The sequence below is a fragment of the Meleagris gallopavo genome, chromosome 1 (genome assembly GCF_000146605.3).
Source record: "Meleagris gallopavo isolate NT-WF06-2002-E0010 breed Aviagen turkey brand Nicholas breeding stock chromosome 1, Turkey_5.1, whole genome shotgun sequence".
Lineage (NCBI taxonomy): Eukaryota > Metazoa > Chordata > Aves > Galliformes > Phasianidae > Meleagris > Meleagris gallopavo.
In genome coordinates, this window is record NC_015011.2 from 189,516,130 (window position 1) to 189,530,464 (window position 14,335).

Here is a 14,335-nt window from a genome sequence, read left to right on the forward strand (position 1 = left end):
TCTCGGGAGGGCAAGGCTTCTGATGTAGAAAATCCAGCTTCTGACTCTAGAGTCATTCTCCTTCCTTCCACTGACTTGGGGTAGAGCTGTCCCAAGGGAGAGAAATCCCCAAATCCTTCCACTCCTCACCCTGACTCTTCTCTCCCTACTCCACCAAACCACCTCCAAGCTGGAAAAACATCCTGGGGAGAGGAGCAGCCCATACATCAGAATGCCCAGGTAGCAGACTATAGTCCTCAGTATGACTTAGTTTAACACTTTTGGATGTGCCTTCTGAGCATGATAGAGAAAGCCTGCCAAACCAGCTTTGGGAGATGATGCAAAACTCTTCAGATGGTGATGGGACAGTGGTTGGACTGGGTGATTTTAGAGGTCTTTTCCAACCTTAATGATTCTATGCAGTATTTCATTGCCATGACCTTTAAATTCTGCTCTTGACAGAAGAGCATTAAGGAGCTCAGTCCCTTCCTTCAGCCTCCTCAGTGCATTTTTGACCCTGATTGAGAAATAAAAGTCTGAAGGGCAGGGAAATCTCTTATTAGATCCACTGATGAATCTGAGGGAGTAGAGGAAGCTTCCAGACAACACAGCCACAACGTCAACCTGGGGAAAGGTTTAATCCGCTGCAATTTGAATCACCAGACTTCTGAGCAAAATCATAAACACACTGGTAAATCTCATTTAGGTCATTGCTTTTGTTAAGTGTTGATAAATCAAATCTGACAGGGGTTTGAATCTGCTTCTCATTCTATTATGCTGTGCTGGAATGGATGACCTACTGGGCACTGGTCTACCAGCCTGGGACTGTGCGAGTTGCAAATTTAGAAGGACATAATTACCAACAGACCCGACATATGGCCTGAAGTCAAATCCATTGCAGGTGTTGGCAAGAGCAATAGCCTGCTGTAACGTGGTGAAAATGCCCAGGTAATTATCTGCCCTGGGGAGGGAAAAGGATTGCTGCAAGCAGATGATCTGGGGCAGCATGACAGCAAGATTACTGGCTCATAAAGCTGAAGGAAATGAAATCGCTACTCCTAACACAAAGGCATTTTGGAGATCAAGAAAGAAGGGAAGCACAAGCCTCTTGCTGTCTCTAGCATAGTGCTTTGTGCATGCTAAAGCAGGTGAGATAACAAAGCCGGGCGAGGAGAGAGGTGCAATTTCAAAATGACATTTTCCCAGGGGAAGGCTGCTGCTTCTCTCCGGAGGAAGAGCATTCCTCCTCCTGAGCTCGTGCTTTCCCAGAGAGGGTTATTTCTGTGTCATCACTGACAGCTAAAGTGCCTCTTAGGAGAGCAGGCACATCACCAGGAGGACGCAGTCATTTCCTCCCTTATAATCAAGAGGGTGGTTTGGCCAACTCTACCATTAGCAAGTTGATTTATCTCCTACTGATTCATCGGTGTCTTAAGCTTGTCCTGCTCCCAGGCTTTCTGCTCCATGTCTGTGTTCAGGGTCCTAGAGGCTTCTGCCTCCACGTTTTCCTTGAAGAAAAGGGGATTTTTTTCTCCAAGCATCCAGTTGGGCAACTGATTGAATCTGCTAAGCTGCAACAGTTTTGCATCACTTACATAACTCTCTTCATCCTAATGGAAAACAACTAATTTTAGAAAAACTAAAAGACAACCCTGCTGTAAAAACTATAACTGTGGAAACTCAAACTATTTCCTCACCTTCTCTATAGCATTTAAACTTTTTGAAGTCCATTTCCCCCAAAACACTTAAGGTTTCTCTCCCACGCACGTTTATGAGAAGAGCAAGGAGTCTGCCATTCCTGTTGTGAGATCTCTTATTCCTCTTAAAAGCACTGACTTCATCAAATTCAAATGTCATCTCAGAAGTGGAATTAATTACTGTTTGCAGTCTTTGTAAGAATTTTTAATCAGTTTTCCTCCTATGGCAATCCAGGTGCTTGAGGAGCACCACAGTCCTCTCTTCCATCTCCACCCCACACTCTCAATGAAAACACACACCACAAATACACGAGAGCTGAGCCACAACAATGCTACTTACTTCTGGAATATAAAAACTCCTACAATTATGATAAATGAAATGAGATCAGATGTGATCCAGATTAGGCGGTACTCGTCTGGAGGCTGGAAGACAAAGAACAGGAGCAGATCTTAAAGCTGTTTATATGCACAGGGAGACCACACATTGCTGAAGTCACCACCAGAGCAGAAAGAATCACAGCATCACAGAACGGCTTGGGTTGGAAGGGAGCTCAAGGATCACGAAGCTCCAACCCCCCACCACAGGCAGGGCCACCAACCTCCACATCTCACAGCAGCCCAGGCTGCCCAGGGCCCCATCCAACCTGGCCTTGAACACCTCCAGGGATGGACGGGGATCCACAGCCTCTCTGGGCAGCTGTTCCAGCACCTCACCACTCTCTGAGTAAAGAAAGCACAGAGCTGCAGGGGTCACAGATAAATCATGTTTATGACATTTCTAGTGTCAGCCTGTCACTTGGGGTGGCATTATCAGGAAGCAAACAGGAAGAGCTTTAAGCTTTAAGCACTTTGCACGTGCTGATGTTTTCTCAGAGCTTTGTGGGCTGGAAGTTCCCTATCTCAGCTGTACCTCAAGGTGAGGTGAGAGGCTCTTTGGAAATCCAAGCCTGTGGGAAAACAAAAAATATTTCTGTCGATTTCTGTCCTTTAAGGCACAGGCAACCCTTGCTACAGTTGCTGGCCTAAGTAATAACTACTAATAATCAACTCCTGATGATGCTCAGAAGACACCCACCCATGACAGCCACCAGCAATAGCCAACAAACTTCTGCTTGGCCAGCCCAATCCTGAAGGACACGGTCCCAATTAAGGAAAAGGCTTCTGGCTTATTACCAGACCAGACACAAGCATCCCAATGGCCAATGCCATTAATGCAGACAAATAATATTTGAGAAGAATATTAGAGAAATAGAACACAATGCAGAAAGAGGAGCTCATGCAGCAGTAGGGTGACAAAGGTAAAACCAGTTGGGAACCACCAACATTGCTACCTCTGTCTCCCAGAATAGAATAATTAGTTTTTCTGGTCTCTGCCTCTTTGTGTGTCTCAATTTATCCAGCCGGAAGAGGAGGGCAATGCTTTAATTAGCTAACACTTCTGATAGGCATTTCATCCTTTATTTTCAAATTTAATTATGGAAAAGAGACCTTTGACATTGTGTTGATACTGCAGTAACACCTGTCTAATTTTCTGCATTTATTAAGACACAAAAGTGCCTTTTTCCTGATTGGAGAACACCATCATAGATGTTTTGAATGAAAACTCAGGAGGCTTCTAGGACAGAAGAAAATCTACACATCTAAGTTTTTCACTTATCCAAATTAGTATTCCACAACAACAGCCAAAATACCAGGTTCTCCTGTGGGGACAAAAGTTGTATTTCCCATGACATATCCCAAGGAATATGCAGACATGAACAGAACCTTCTGGGCAAACTCTAGCACTTTATATTGATGATTGAAAAAAAGAAATCTGTAATGCCCATAAAATCCCCAGAAAGCTCAGAGTTAGCAAAGATTTTATGAGCACAAAAACTGGAATCCAGAGAGCAACTCAAACCTTTCAGGAAGAAACTCAAAAATGCAGGCAGGACAGGAGCACCACACCGGGCACTCACGATAAGGACATCAAGTTGGGGTTAGGACCCCAACTCAAGCTTTCCACTTCCAAAGCCCTCCCCTATGGGATGCTGTGTTGGAATTTCAACAGATGGGAGAGCCCTAAGAGGAGGGCTCCAAGCATCAGCTGCTTTTCATAGCTGACAATGAGGATTTTGGAGTAAAAAGCTGCCAGTGATGTACCCAAAACTCCTGCCAACTGTAGAGGAAGACAGATGTTTGCAGCAGCAGAATTCAGACAGTGATAATTTCTCATGCCAACAGATCAGTCTGCTGACCATTTTCAGTTTTCCATCTTCAGCTCACACCAGTTCAAATCTGTGTTGTCAGATACAAGCAGTAGGTTAAGCTAAGAGTAATGACATTCACAGATGCATAGATGTTCATTCATTCTGGAGGTCCTACCTCCAGCTGAAGATGCTGATAACACCTGCTGAATTCCCCTTGTGCTCATCTTATTTCCCCTTTCCCAGTGGGATCTCCCAGAGCAGTGGCAAAACAGCTGCCTCCTGTCCTACCCCCATAAAAATCTGTTACCAAAAAATAGCCCCATGGCATCCATGTAACCTCTGCAGCTGAGCTCGTTTGGGGAATACTATGATGGAACTATTTTCCCTCCTCTCCAATGTGAATGTTTTGTTTGGTTCAGAGACCCAAAGTGCTAGCAGAGCTTTCAGAGGGTTTACTGCCTGTGTGATGGGTAAGGACTCCGTTCCTAGTATGGAAATGGAGTAGCCAGAGGTAAAACCTGTCCTCATTTGGTATTAAAACCAGACAAAACTGCAAATCTAGCAGATGCTCAGCAGGTATGGAAAGGTGTTTTTACACTGAAGGAACACCAAAAAGTTGGGTGGGTTAAGTGAGACATGCAATACAATCTCCAAGGTCCCAAAATGCCGCATGGGGAGAGACCTGAAAGAAGGGTTTGTGCACTGATCCTTCTCCATCTTAGTCATACAGAGGGTAAAAACGCTCAAGGCCAATGGCACATTGAACCTGAACACCCTTGGGAAAAGCCCCTATTAATACGGATGCAGTGAACAACCTCTAAACCTTCCCCATGGTGTTCGCTGCTTCCAGGGGTCCACGGCATCTTCCTGTGCTCTGTGCTTACCATCAACCAGATGGGAAAAGGCACCTTGCGAAGGACGTGGGAGCTGTCGGAGGTGACCGACGGGACACCAGTGCACCACAGGATGGAGTACAGCCAGGGCTCATTCACAGTGTACAGATTCACGCTCAGGTTTGCTGCCAGGTAGTCTCTGCCAGAAGGAAGAGAGAGTGAGGGGTGAGTCCTGCGATCATCAGTGCCTCATCTCACTGAATCGTAGAATCATTATGGATGGAAAAGACCTCCAAGAACCCCACATCCCACTCCGATCCGTCCCACCGTGCCCTCTGAACATGTCCCTCAGTGCCACATCCCCACAGATCTGAACACCTTCAGGGATGGTGACTCCACCACCTCCTTGGGCAGCCCATGCCTGTGCCCAGCTGCTCTTTGGAGAAGAAATTATTCTTGATATTCAACTTGAAATCTCCATCTCAGAGAGTTCTCATCATCTGCACTGCTGAAACACAGACATGTTAGCTGTGAATCATATGAAGTAGGTTTTTAAAAGGGCACAGTCACCTCATAGGCAAGCCAATGGCACTGCAATCAAGTGGTTGGAATGCACAAGCTTTCTTTTCCTCCCAGGCACTACCTGCCCCAGGACTCAGCCCGCTTCAGACACATCATCATAAAGGACAGATACACCACCTCATCATGTTGGTGTAAAATTAACATCTACCTCAGATGCTCATCATGTTTCACAGGAAGTCTACTTAATTAAAAACTGATCGAGTTTGCAACATCAGTTCCTACAGCTCCCATGCCCTTGTTTTAGGGACAGTTGCAGGGATACATCTTCCAGTTTCCAGAGCAGGCATATGGTCCTCTCCAGGAGACAAAGCAAACAGCTAGGGGCCATATTCTCAGTTATTCTCTCTTTCCAGCCCCAAATGTATAATAAGACAAATCACTTAAATATAAGTTTTTTTCTCCCATCTGAAAACATGTTTCATTTCTCAAATACTTACACAAGGAATAAATTCGAACTCTAAAAAAGGGAAAAGGTCTCTGTGAGAGACAACCCACGCTTTCTGAGAAAAGGGCAAAGCCATGAGAGAGCACCGTGCATCGTTCAGACACACACTGCCAGAAGGCTGCACATGCTGTGACAGTCTCATTAAAGACGAGGCCTAACCACTCTAAACAGGTGACAGCAACAGAACATGTGAATTGTCTGCCAAAAAAGTTCTGAGAACTAGATTAGACACTGGACTAATCAAGAATCTGCCACCGAACAGAACAACACTGGAGCAGATTAACAAATAACAGGGCAGCTGCTGACGGAGATGAAAGCAAAGTCACCTTTTTCCAGAGATAACAACAGAATAAGAAATATTCAAAGATCTGTATTTCAGAAAGGATCATCATGTATGAGACACAGATGTGGCACTGAGGGACATGTTTGGGGGCATCGTGGCAATGGGCTGATGGTTGGACTTCAAATCTCAGAGGTCTTTTCCAATCTTAACAATTCTATGAGGCAAATGACCAATCCTGGGAACAGCCTGGATTCTGGGTAATGGGAGGGATGAGCTTGCACAGCTCAGGTTTTTTAACAGCAAGTCCATCTGAAACAATGCTTGTATGCAGACAAGTCCTGGGATGGTCAAGAAAGATGCTGCTGGGACAGGGATGCACGTGTGGCTGTAGAGCAACGTGCTACCAACACCAAATCCAAAGGGAGGACTCTACCTGACGTCCTCGTTCGTGACCTTGGTGTAACGCAGGTTGAGCTTCACGATGCCCTTCTCTCTCAAGCGCTCTGCATCCAACTTGAGGCCAGAAGTCTGCTGGAAAGCTGGAGCAATCTGCCTGACCAGCTGCCGCTCCGTGTCTGGCAGCCACATCACCTGCAAAGGCAGAGGGAGGTCAAGGCAAAGAGGGTTCACAAAGGAGATAACACCAGTCAAGGGTTGCAGATAACCAGCTTACGTTAAGTCAGAAGCAAATATGCACGATAGATTTTGCCTTATTTGTCATATAAACAGTCTAGGAGAGGCACACAGCCTCCTGGATTGATACCCAAATGCATTTCAGGATGATTAGGGAACACAAAGAAATATATAATGCATGAAAATTTAGAGGTGAAAAGGATTGAGGTACAAACAGATCAAGCCAAGGGCTCATGAGGTGAGGTCTAGTGTACCCCATGCCTAACAATCTGTCTTCCCTGCCCAATTCAGGACACAGGGACTAATGCTGACAGCACAAGATGGTGCAGGAGAAGCCTCTCAACATCCCATGGCTAAGATTAGTTTTATTCACTCTCTTTCATTAGGGCTACATCTCTTCCTACCCAAGGCAAGGCAAGGGTTTCCCAGAGTTCACACCAGGCTTTGAAAATGCATCAGATCAATTACTGTTGACAGGCTCAGGTGCCTGACATACACTGGATGCAGGAGCCAGGCTGGGCAGTTCTATTACTTGTGCCATACAGAAGGTGGAATGATTATGGCAGTACCACTCAGCTTTACATTGCTTTAACCTACATGTTCAAGACCTCATCAACATTCATCAATGACCAAACGTTTGGTCTCAAACTTGGGTGAAAAATACAGCTTCACCACCCCCACATCTCTTTGCTCACTGTTTTTCCAGTGCCCTTCATCCTTCTGTGGAAGTGGATAGTGATAGGACAAGGGGAATGGTTTGAAAGTGAGCCAGGGGAGGTTTGGGTTGGATGTGAGGAGGAAGTTTTTCATGCAGAGGGTGGTGAGGCAGTGGAACAGGTTGCCCAAGGAGGCTGTGGATGCCCCATCCCTGCAGGCATCCAAGGCCAGGCTGGATGTGGCTCTGGGCAGCCTGGGCTGCTGGTTGGCGACCTGCACACAGCAGGGGGTTGGAAGTGGGTGAGCACTGTGCTCCTTTGCAACCCAGGCTGTTCTATCATTCTGTGATTCTCTGAGAGAACAAACTAACAAGGCTGGCTGGACACTGACTTCTAGCTCTGAGCCATTGCAGTTAACTGCTTGGCAATTATAGGAAAGAAAGTCTGGAGGAGGCCTCCTTTTGCTGATCCAGTTTATGACTGCTATCTCCCATCCACCAGACATGCAGCTATGCAAAGACCTTGGGTCCAACTTCTCAACAACCTTCTTGATGGTTCTGGACAGTGGCCAAGAGGTTTCCCTAAAGACTTCTTTCTTCCAGGACAAAGAGATTCAGTTCTCTCAGCCTCTCCTCGTACAACCTCTAATCAATCTGTAGGACTGATCTCAGTTTATCAGTCTTTATCTTCTGGTATCCCCATGCTGGACACAATTGCTGAGCAATGGAAATAATCCCATCTATTGATCGAGCAGCTATCCTATCATGAGAATAGGCCAAGGTTGTCTTTTTGCTGCCAGAGAATATTGCTGCAACCAGAAGGCAGCAGGCTCTCAAAGGTGCTCAGGATGGCCTTTGGGACCACCAGCCTGCAAGCATTTTCCTCCCCAGCACAGCTTCCAAGTAACAACCCAAATCAAGCATCCAAATGGATCAAATGAGGCACTCAAGAACTCGGGGAACCCATAAGGATGTTTACTTTTGGAAATATCACCAATCCCACAGAACTCACAGCTCGTTGCTGAATTCCCGACGCTAGGATGGTCTTCAGGGTGATGTTGATGTAAGACGTGTAATAGGGATGATCTGGTGGCAGGTCCTGGAAGTTCAGGATGAGTGATGTGTTATCCTTGATCACCTCCAGCATATCTGCTAGCTTGCAGACAGACTGGTTTGCAGCTTCCAAGTAGTCAGACCTTGAGAAGGACCCAGCTGTCCAGAAAGGGTCGTTCTGAAAGTAAAAGATCCCAGCATTACCACCATGAAGCACAGGCTCCCAAGGTGCAGGTGAAGCTCCTTTTCCATCCCACCATGGCAACAGTAGGGGCTGACAACTACACTCAGTGCCCATCTAGGACTTTGTTGAAATGTTTCTCCATGCCTCAGCTTCCCCACCCAAGGGAACTAAGAGCAATATGAGAGGAGCTATGGGATGCTGGAGAAGATGGACTCTACTAACATAAGGACATTTAGAAATGACTGTGTCTCTAAGGACATCTCCAAAACCAACCTTCCAGCTGCTGTCTTTGTCCCTCTCACCTAGCAAGAGGCATTTTTGCAGCATTCTCACTCCAACAACCACACCTGTAGGCCCAGCAAGTCTCTGTGCCACAGCACATGGAGCTCTTATTCAGACTTCCCCACCACAGATCAGAACAGCGGTGATGCTACTACAGCTCAGGTTACTACCAAGCAAGCACTGAAGGACCTTCAAACAGACACATGAAACCAATATCTGAGCTTGCATCATTGCAGTAAGCCATATTCAGGCTTGCTGGAACGTACCATACTGCTGCAGCCCTCCTTCCAGACTGCAATTAATGCTCTCCAGGAAGGTTATGGCTACAGAAAGAAGGCCCACCTGTAAGCTGGTTGAGCACCAAAAGATAGATCAGCCCATCCCAAGGCAGTTCCTTCTCCCTTGGACTTTGAAAGCTGAACATCTCTGTGGATTTTTTTTTTTTTTCCATTTTAGAAACAATTACCTCCAAGCATAAATTAAGGGAAAAGTAACAATACAACATAGTCTCTTTTCTGTTTCCTTTATAGTCATATTTCCCTTTCCAGGGAGATGTTGGGAGTCCAGAGTAGCATCAACCAGGCATTAAGGTCCCTCCTTCCAAGTGGTGGAAGAAGCAGAGAAAAACAATCTCTCTTCCTTACCCCAGGTTGCAAAGCAGAGAGAGGACTAAGCAACTCAAATTCCCGTAGAGTGCTCCTGAAGTCTAGGCCAGTGCCCCAACCTCTGTGCAACACTACCTAAAGGCAGCTGTGAATGCTTTGGGTGGGATGTCAAACTACATGATTAGCAGTGGACTGAACTACATACAATTCATAGAGGCTTGGTCTAGATGCAGTTCAGACCACTCTACAGAGAAGCTTCCTCAAGGAGGGTTTAGGCAGAGCTTTCATCCCACGACCATGGCTGCAGGACATCCTATAGGTACGCACCCGTAGGAACCACTCTCCAGCATTGAGCATTTCCAGGTCAGTCCAGTTGAACATGGAAGAGTGTTCGTAGGCCCGCCCTGGAAACACTTCCTCCACATTCGTTGTTCTCCTGAGTGTCTTGTCATGCATCAGAAATGGCACTCCATCATAGCTGCAAAGACACAGACCCCATTACAGGTTGAGACAAAAACCATGTAACACTTTGCTAGAGAAATGGCCATCTCCACTCCAGCTTCTCCCGTGGCTTTAAGGACCACATCAAAATCATTGTCAAGATCTTGACCAACTAATCCCCAACAGCCTCAATACCAGTTGAAATGAGACGTACCCAGAGGAAAAATGTTTTAGAAATCTGCTAGATGCTTGCATTAGTCCATCCCACCCTTCTCCAATTCATAGATTTTTTGAGTGCCAAACTCATGCATTGCAGAATCCCAGAATGGCTTGGGTTGGAAGAGACCTCAAAGATCATCTAGTTCCAACCTCCTGCTGCAGACAGGGCTGCCACCCACTGAATAACACGATAGATCAGGTTGCCCAGGGCCCCATCCAGCCTGGCCTTGAGCACCTCCAGGGATGGGCATCCACAGCTTCTCAGCTCAGACAGGACCAGCCACCACGAATGCTCAACACCAACCAAAGATGCCTGCAATGTCTGTAGCTCCAAAAACTGTCAGTGTTTTTCCATATCTTCATCCACAGACATATGCATCCACACAGGTACAAGCTATTCTCAAATGGTTAATAAGTAGATGATGAGCAAGATTTTCAATAGCTCTCAGTCTATCCAGGAACTTAATGCTTATGGGCTTCAAACAAGATTCAAGGGCTACAAGCTACTAAAATTGCTCTTAAATAATCTTTTCCATTTTGAAACTGGTTTGAGGAGACACCCATGCTCACATGAGTAGCTATGCTCATGCATCTTAAATAAATCCATCTTTAAAGAAAACCCACCTCTCAGAAGAAACCAAATAGCCAAGTGCATGCCCTGTGGTTTTTAAGCCGCCTAGATAGAACAGAACAGCAGTTCTGGGAAGCCTACGAAGCTCTTCAAGCTTTCTTTCAGACCAATTTTCTGTGGCTGGATCGTTGGTGGGATAATGAAGGCTTTTATTAAAGGCTGGAGGACAATTGTCTGCACTCAAAAATCAAGATAAACTCTGCACAGCCAGCCTGATTACAGTGACATTTTCCAAAGCAAAGTCTTGAATGAAGCCCATCTTCATACTAGGCAGATAATGTCCGGAAATGAGGTGGGGTTAAAAGACAAAACCTATCTGAATTAGGAGATAACTCTGAGCACTCACCCACAGAGCTACGGGGAGTACAAGACAACAATTGGGGATGATGGAGTAAATGCTGTCCCATCTTTACCACTGCCTGCTGAAGTCCCTTATCACAAAGGGATAAGCTCACTTGCATCTTATTTGCTGTTTCTGGTGTGCACCATGCCAACATGTCCCTCTCCATCCAAAGCAGCATGCTGACACAGCAACACCATGCTCAGCTGTGCACCACACTTCTGCAGTTAGAAGAGTTTTTAATATTTACAGTCAAAAGAAAGGTGCTAAGAAACTGCAGTATGATGAGCGTGGACTGTTTAAGGAAGATAGGTGCTCAAGCCTTAACATCTTGCAGCAGAGCATCATTAGATACCGCTGAGCCTTAACCACAGCATGGAAACTAATGGGGCACTTCACACTGACTCCCTTCTGTCCATTCCCTCCCCGTACAGAGCTGCTCAGCACAATGCAGGGAGAATCACGACCAACATATTAGCAGGTATAGGTCAGAAGAAATAATTCAGAGTGAGAAATCAGAGCTTCAGAAGAGAGGTGAGAGGAGACGGAAGATAGGAGGGGAACATGGAGCAATACTAGGCTATTTCTGCTTGAAGCAAAGAAGCTTTGAATGCAGCAGTGCTGGCTTTGTAACCAGAACCACCCAGTTTGGAGCATCACTGGATAGGGAGCAGGATGTGATGTATGTGACTATGTCCCAGTGGCCTACCTATATTCTTCTAGAGGAGGAATGAGTGGGAAGTATGGAAACATCCCAGGAGGTGAACTGAAAGTGACCCTGCAAGACACACTGAAGAGCACTGTTCAAGCAAACTCTTCCTAAAACTTCTGCCAGCTGTATTGATAGCTCTGGTTTTGGCCTGAATGTCACTGAAGGCCTCTTTTTATAGAGCATCCTGGGTCTCCCCAGAAGGGCCTCGGATAATTGATCCATTAAGAGCATCATCATTTGAGCTGTGCGATGCTTGGAACGCTCCTCTGAGATGCCTGGAGGGTGGCAACATGGAGAGCTCTTGGATCTTTTCAAGCTCTCCTCCTCCCAGAGTCTAGCCTTCTCTCTCGTCAGGGATAAAGGAGGAACCTATTCAGTTATTCTTTCACAATGATTAATAATGTAATTTTTGAAAGAAGGATTTTTATTCCTAATATCCCAATCCTTCCTTCGTCTCTCCACAATGACTCCCCAGGGGAAGAAATTCTGTCAGTTTTCACGTTCTTTCAAACAATTAGGGAAGGAAAGGAAGCACCATGACAATTAAGCTCCAGAATCTCTCTTCCACCAGGCAAAACTACCTTTCCAACTTTCAAAGAGAACAGGAAAAAAAAAGAAAGAAAATACCAGCCTTGTGTCCTAACTGTATTTATACCTGGAACCCAGAAAACTGAGGGATCACCAAGATAAGGCACTGCATCTCCCTTCACGCCACTTCCACCTTCTTGCAATACATGCAAAAAACGGTTCAGAAAGGAAGACTATTAGACAACAATCACACTCCTGGAATAAAGCACGGTCCTCAAAGTAACTCTAAATGACATCTAAATTGGCCTTGTCAACTCAACACTTGCCTGTAGGGAAAGATTTTTTGATGGGCAACTGTCTGGCCAGGTTCCTCCTTCCCCCTGCAGTAATGTGAAGTGAAGGAGGGCAGGGGAATGATTTTACTCCTGTGCTGCTAAATCACTGCGGACACTTTTGCAAGGCTGGTAAAACCCTCCTGAAGACCTGCAGCACAAGGAAGTCACTTTGGGATCACTTCTTTCTCCACACTGCCCAGTAAAAGTCATTTTTAAGCATTTCTGCCTTTCCCCAAGACCAGCTGACTTCAAGCCATGATAGAAACCAGGTGCAGTGTGTCCCTGTAGTAAAGCAAGTTCTAGGATAAACAGCTGTCTTTGGGTTAATTACTATTATTTTCGTAAGAAAAGGAATCCAGGTTCTCTCAACTGGACAACTTCACCTTCAGCCATCATCTCAGTGGAACGATTTGTAGCATCAGTGCACTACGAGTAGACACAGCTAGGAGTTCATAGAATCACAGAATCATTACAGTTGAAAAAGGCCTCTAAGATCCCCAAGTCCAACCCCAAGCCACCCCACCCTGCTCACTGACCATGCTCCCTGTTATCACCCCTACCCTTTTCAGGAACACCTCCAGGGATGGTGACTCCTCCACCTCCATGAACAGCCATGTTATGTTATGAATTTGTTACCGCTCCTTCTGAGAAGAATTTTTTTCTAATATCCAACCTAAGCCTCCCCTGGGAGTTATCAGACACATTCACCATGAGAGCCCCTTTCAATGGGAAAGACCAGTATCAACCAGACAGCAGGTAGAGACCCAAGAGCATGGTTTGGGCTGTGCATAGAGAAAGCCTCCATGCTCACACCAAGTATGACATTGGCTTACCTGAGTACGACATCAGCCTGGACTCCATATATCTTCTGCTCCACCGCCTTCTGGAAGGACATCAGGGTATTTTCTGGTGCCAACTGTGACCCCAAAAAAAGAGCAGTAGAAGTTTAGCAGTATGTGAGCACACGTATAAAACACAAAGTCTGAAGATGACCAATGCTTTTCACCCCATCCTCAAGATGGAGCTCAGTGCAGGCACATCATAGCCTGCAGCACTAGAAAGCCAAATAGGAAATTGGTGCATGAGAGATTTGCTCAGTGTGGTCCCCAAACAGAGGACCCACAGAAAGCAATCATTCATGTGATGCCAATTCTCTATCCACAGGCTCTGCGTAGAGCTACCTTAATGGTTCTTTATTCTCCTGCTTTCCTATGCAAACAGTGATTAAGATGCCACTATGGAAAAAAGAAAGTCTATAGATCAGGGTATAACCCCTACCATGGGGAACAACAAGACTGCAGGTCCTGTAGAAAACATTTCATTGTCACATCTCTCCATCAGTAAAGTAATCAATCATTAAAAATAAATATCAGTTGATTTCTCTTAATAACAAATATTCCAACACTGAAGCAAAATTAGCCTTGGGCCTAGAAAACATATCCCTATAGTAATCACAGATAAAGACTCAAATGTTAGTTCAAACTCATCCCTATAAAATGGACCAGATGGCAGCAGAATTAGGCTTTGTTAAAAACAATACAGGATGAGAATGAATGCTTTGTTTTTCTACAAAATCAGTACAGTTAAACCCAAAATGCCCATAAACTGACAGGCAGAGCAGGAAAAAAATCCAGATAGCTACAGAGAGAACCTGACAGGCTGCACTAAAATACAAGTACACCAAAATAAAGCAATTTTGAAAAAACATT

At 45.5% G+C, this 14,335-nt stretch overlaps 1 protein-coding gene across 2 annotated transcripts in view; it reads right to left on the reverse strand.

The window, feature by feature from the left end:
- GDPD5 (glycerophosphodiester phosphodiesterase domain containing 5) overlaps nucleotides 1–14,335 on the reverse strand; it is a 148,870-nt gene that overhangs the window by 6,603 nt on the left and 127,932 nt on the right. Inside the window, exons 9-14 of one of the 2 annotated variants that reach the window (XM_010706274.3) lie at nucleotides 13,460–13,542; nucleotides 9,748–9,898; nucleotides 8,309–8,527; nucleotides 6,442–6,599; nucleotides 4,750–4,897; nucleotides 2,017–2,099 (exon numbers count right to left, since the gene is read on the reverse strand). In XM_010706274.3, coding sequence (XP_010704576.1) covers nucleotides 2,017–2,099; nucleotides 4,750–4,897; nucleotides 6,442–6,599; nucleotides 8,309–8,527; nucleotides 9,748–9,898; nucleotides 13,460–13,542 — 842 coding nt within the window. The remainder of the gene's footprint in view (nucleotides 1–2,016; nucleotides 2,100–4,749; nucleotides 4,898–6,441; nucleotides 6,600–8,308; nucleotides 8,528–9,747; nucleotides 9,899–13,459; nucleotides 13,543–14,335) is intronic. The other variant, XM_031552109.1, reaches the window with a different exon arrangement.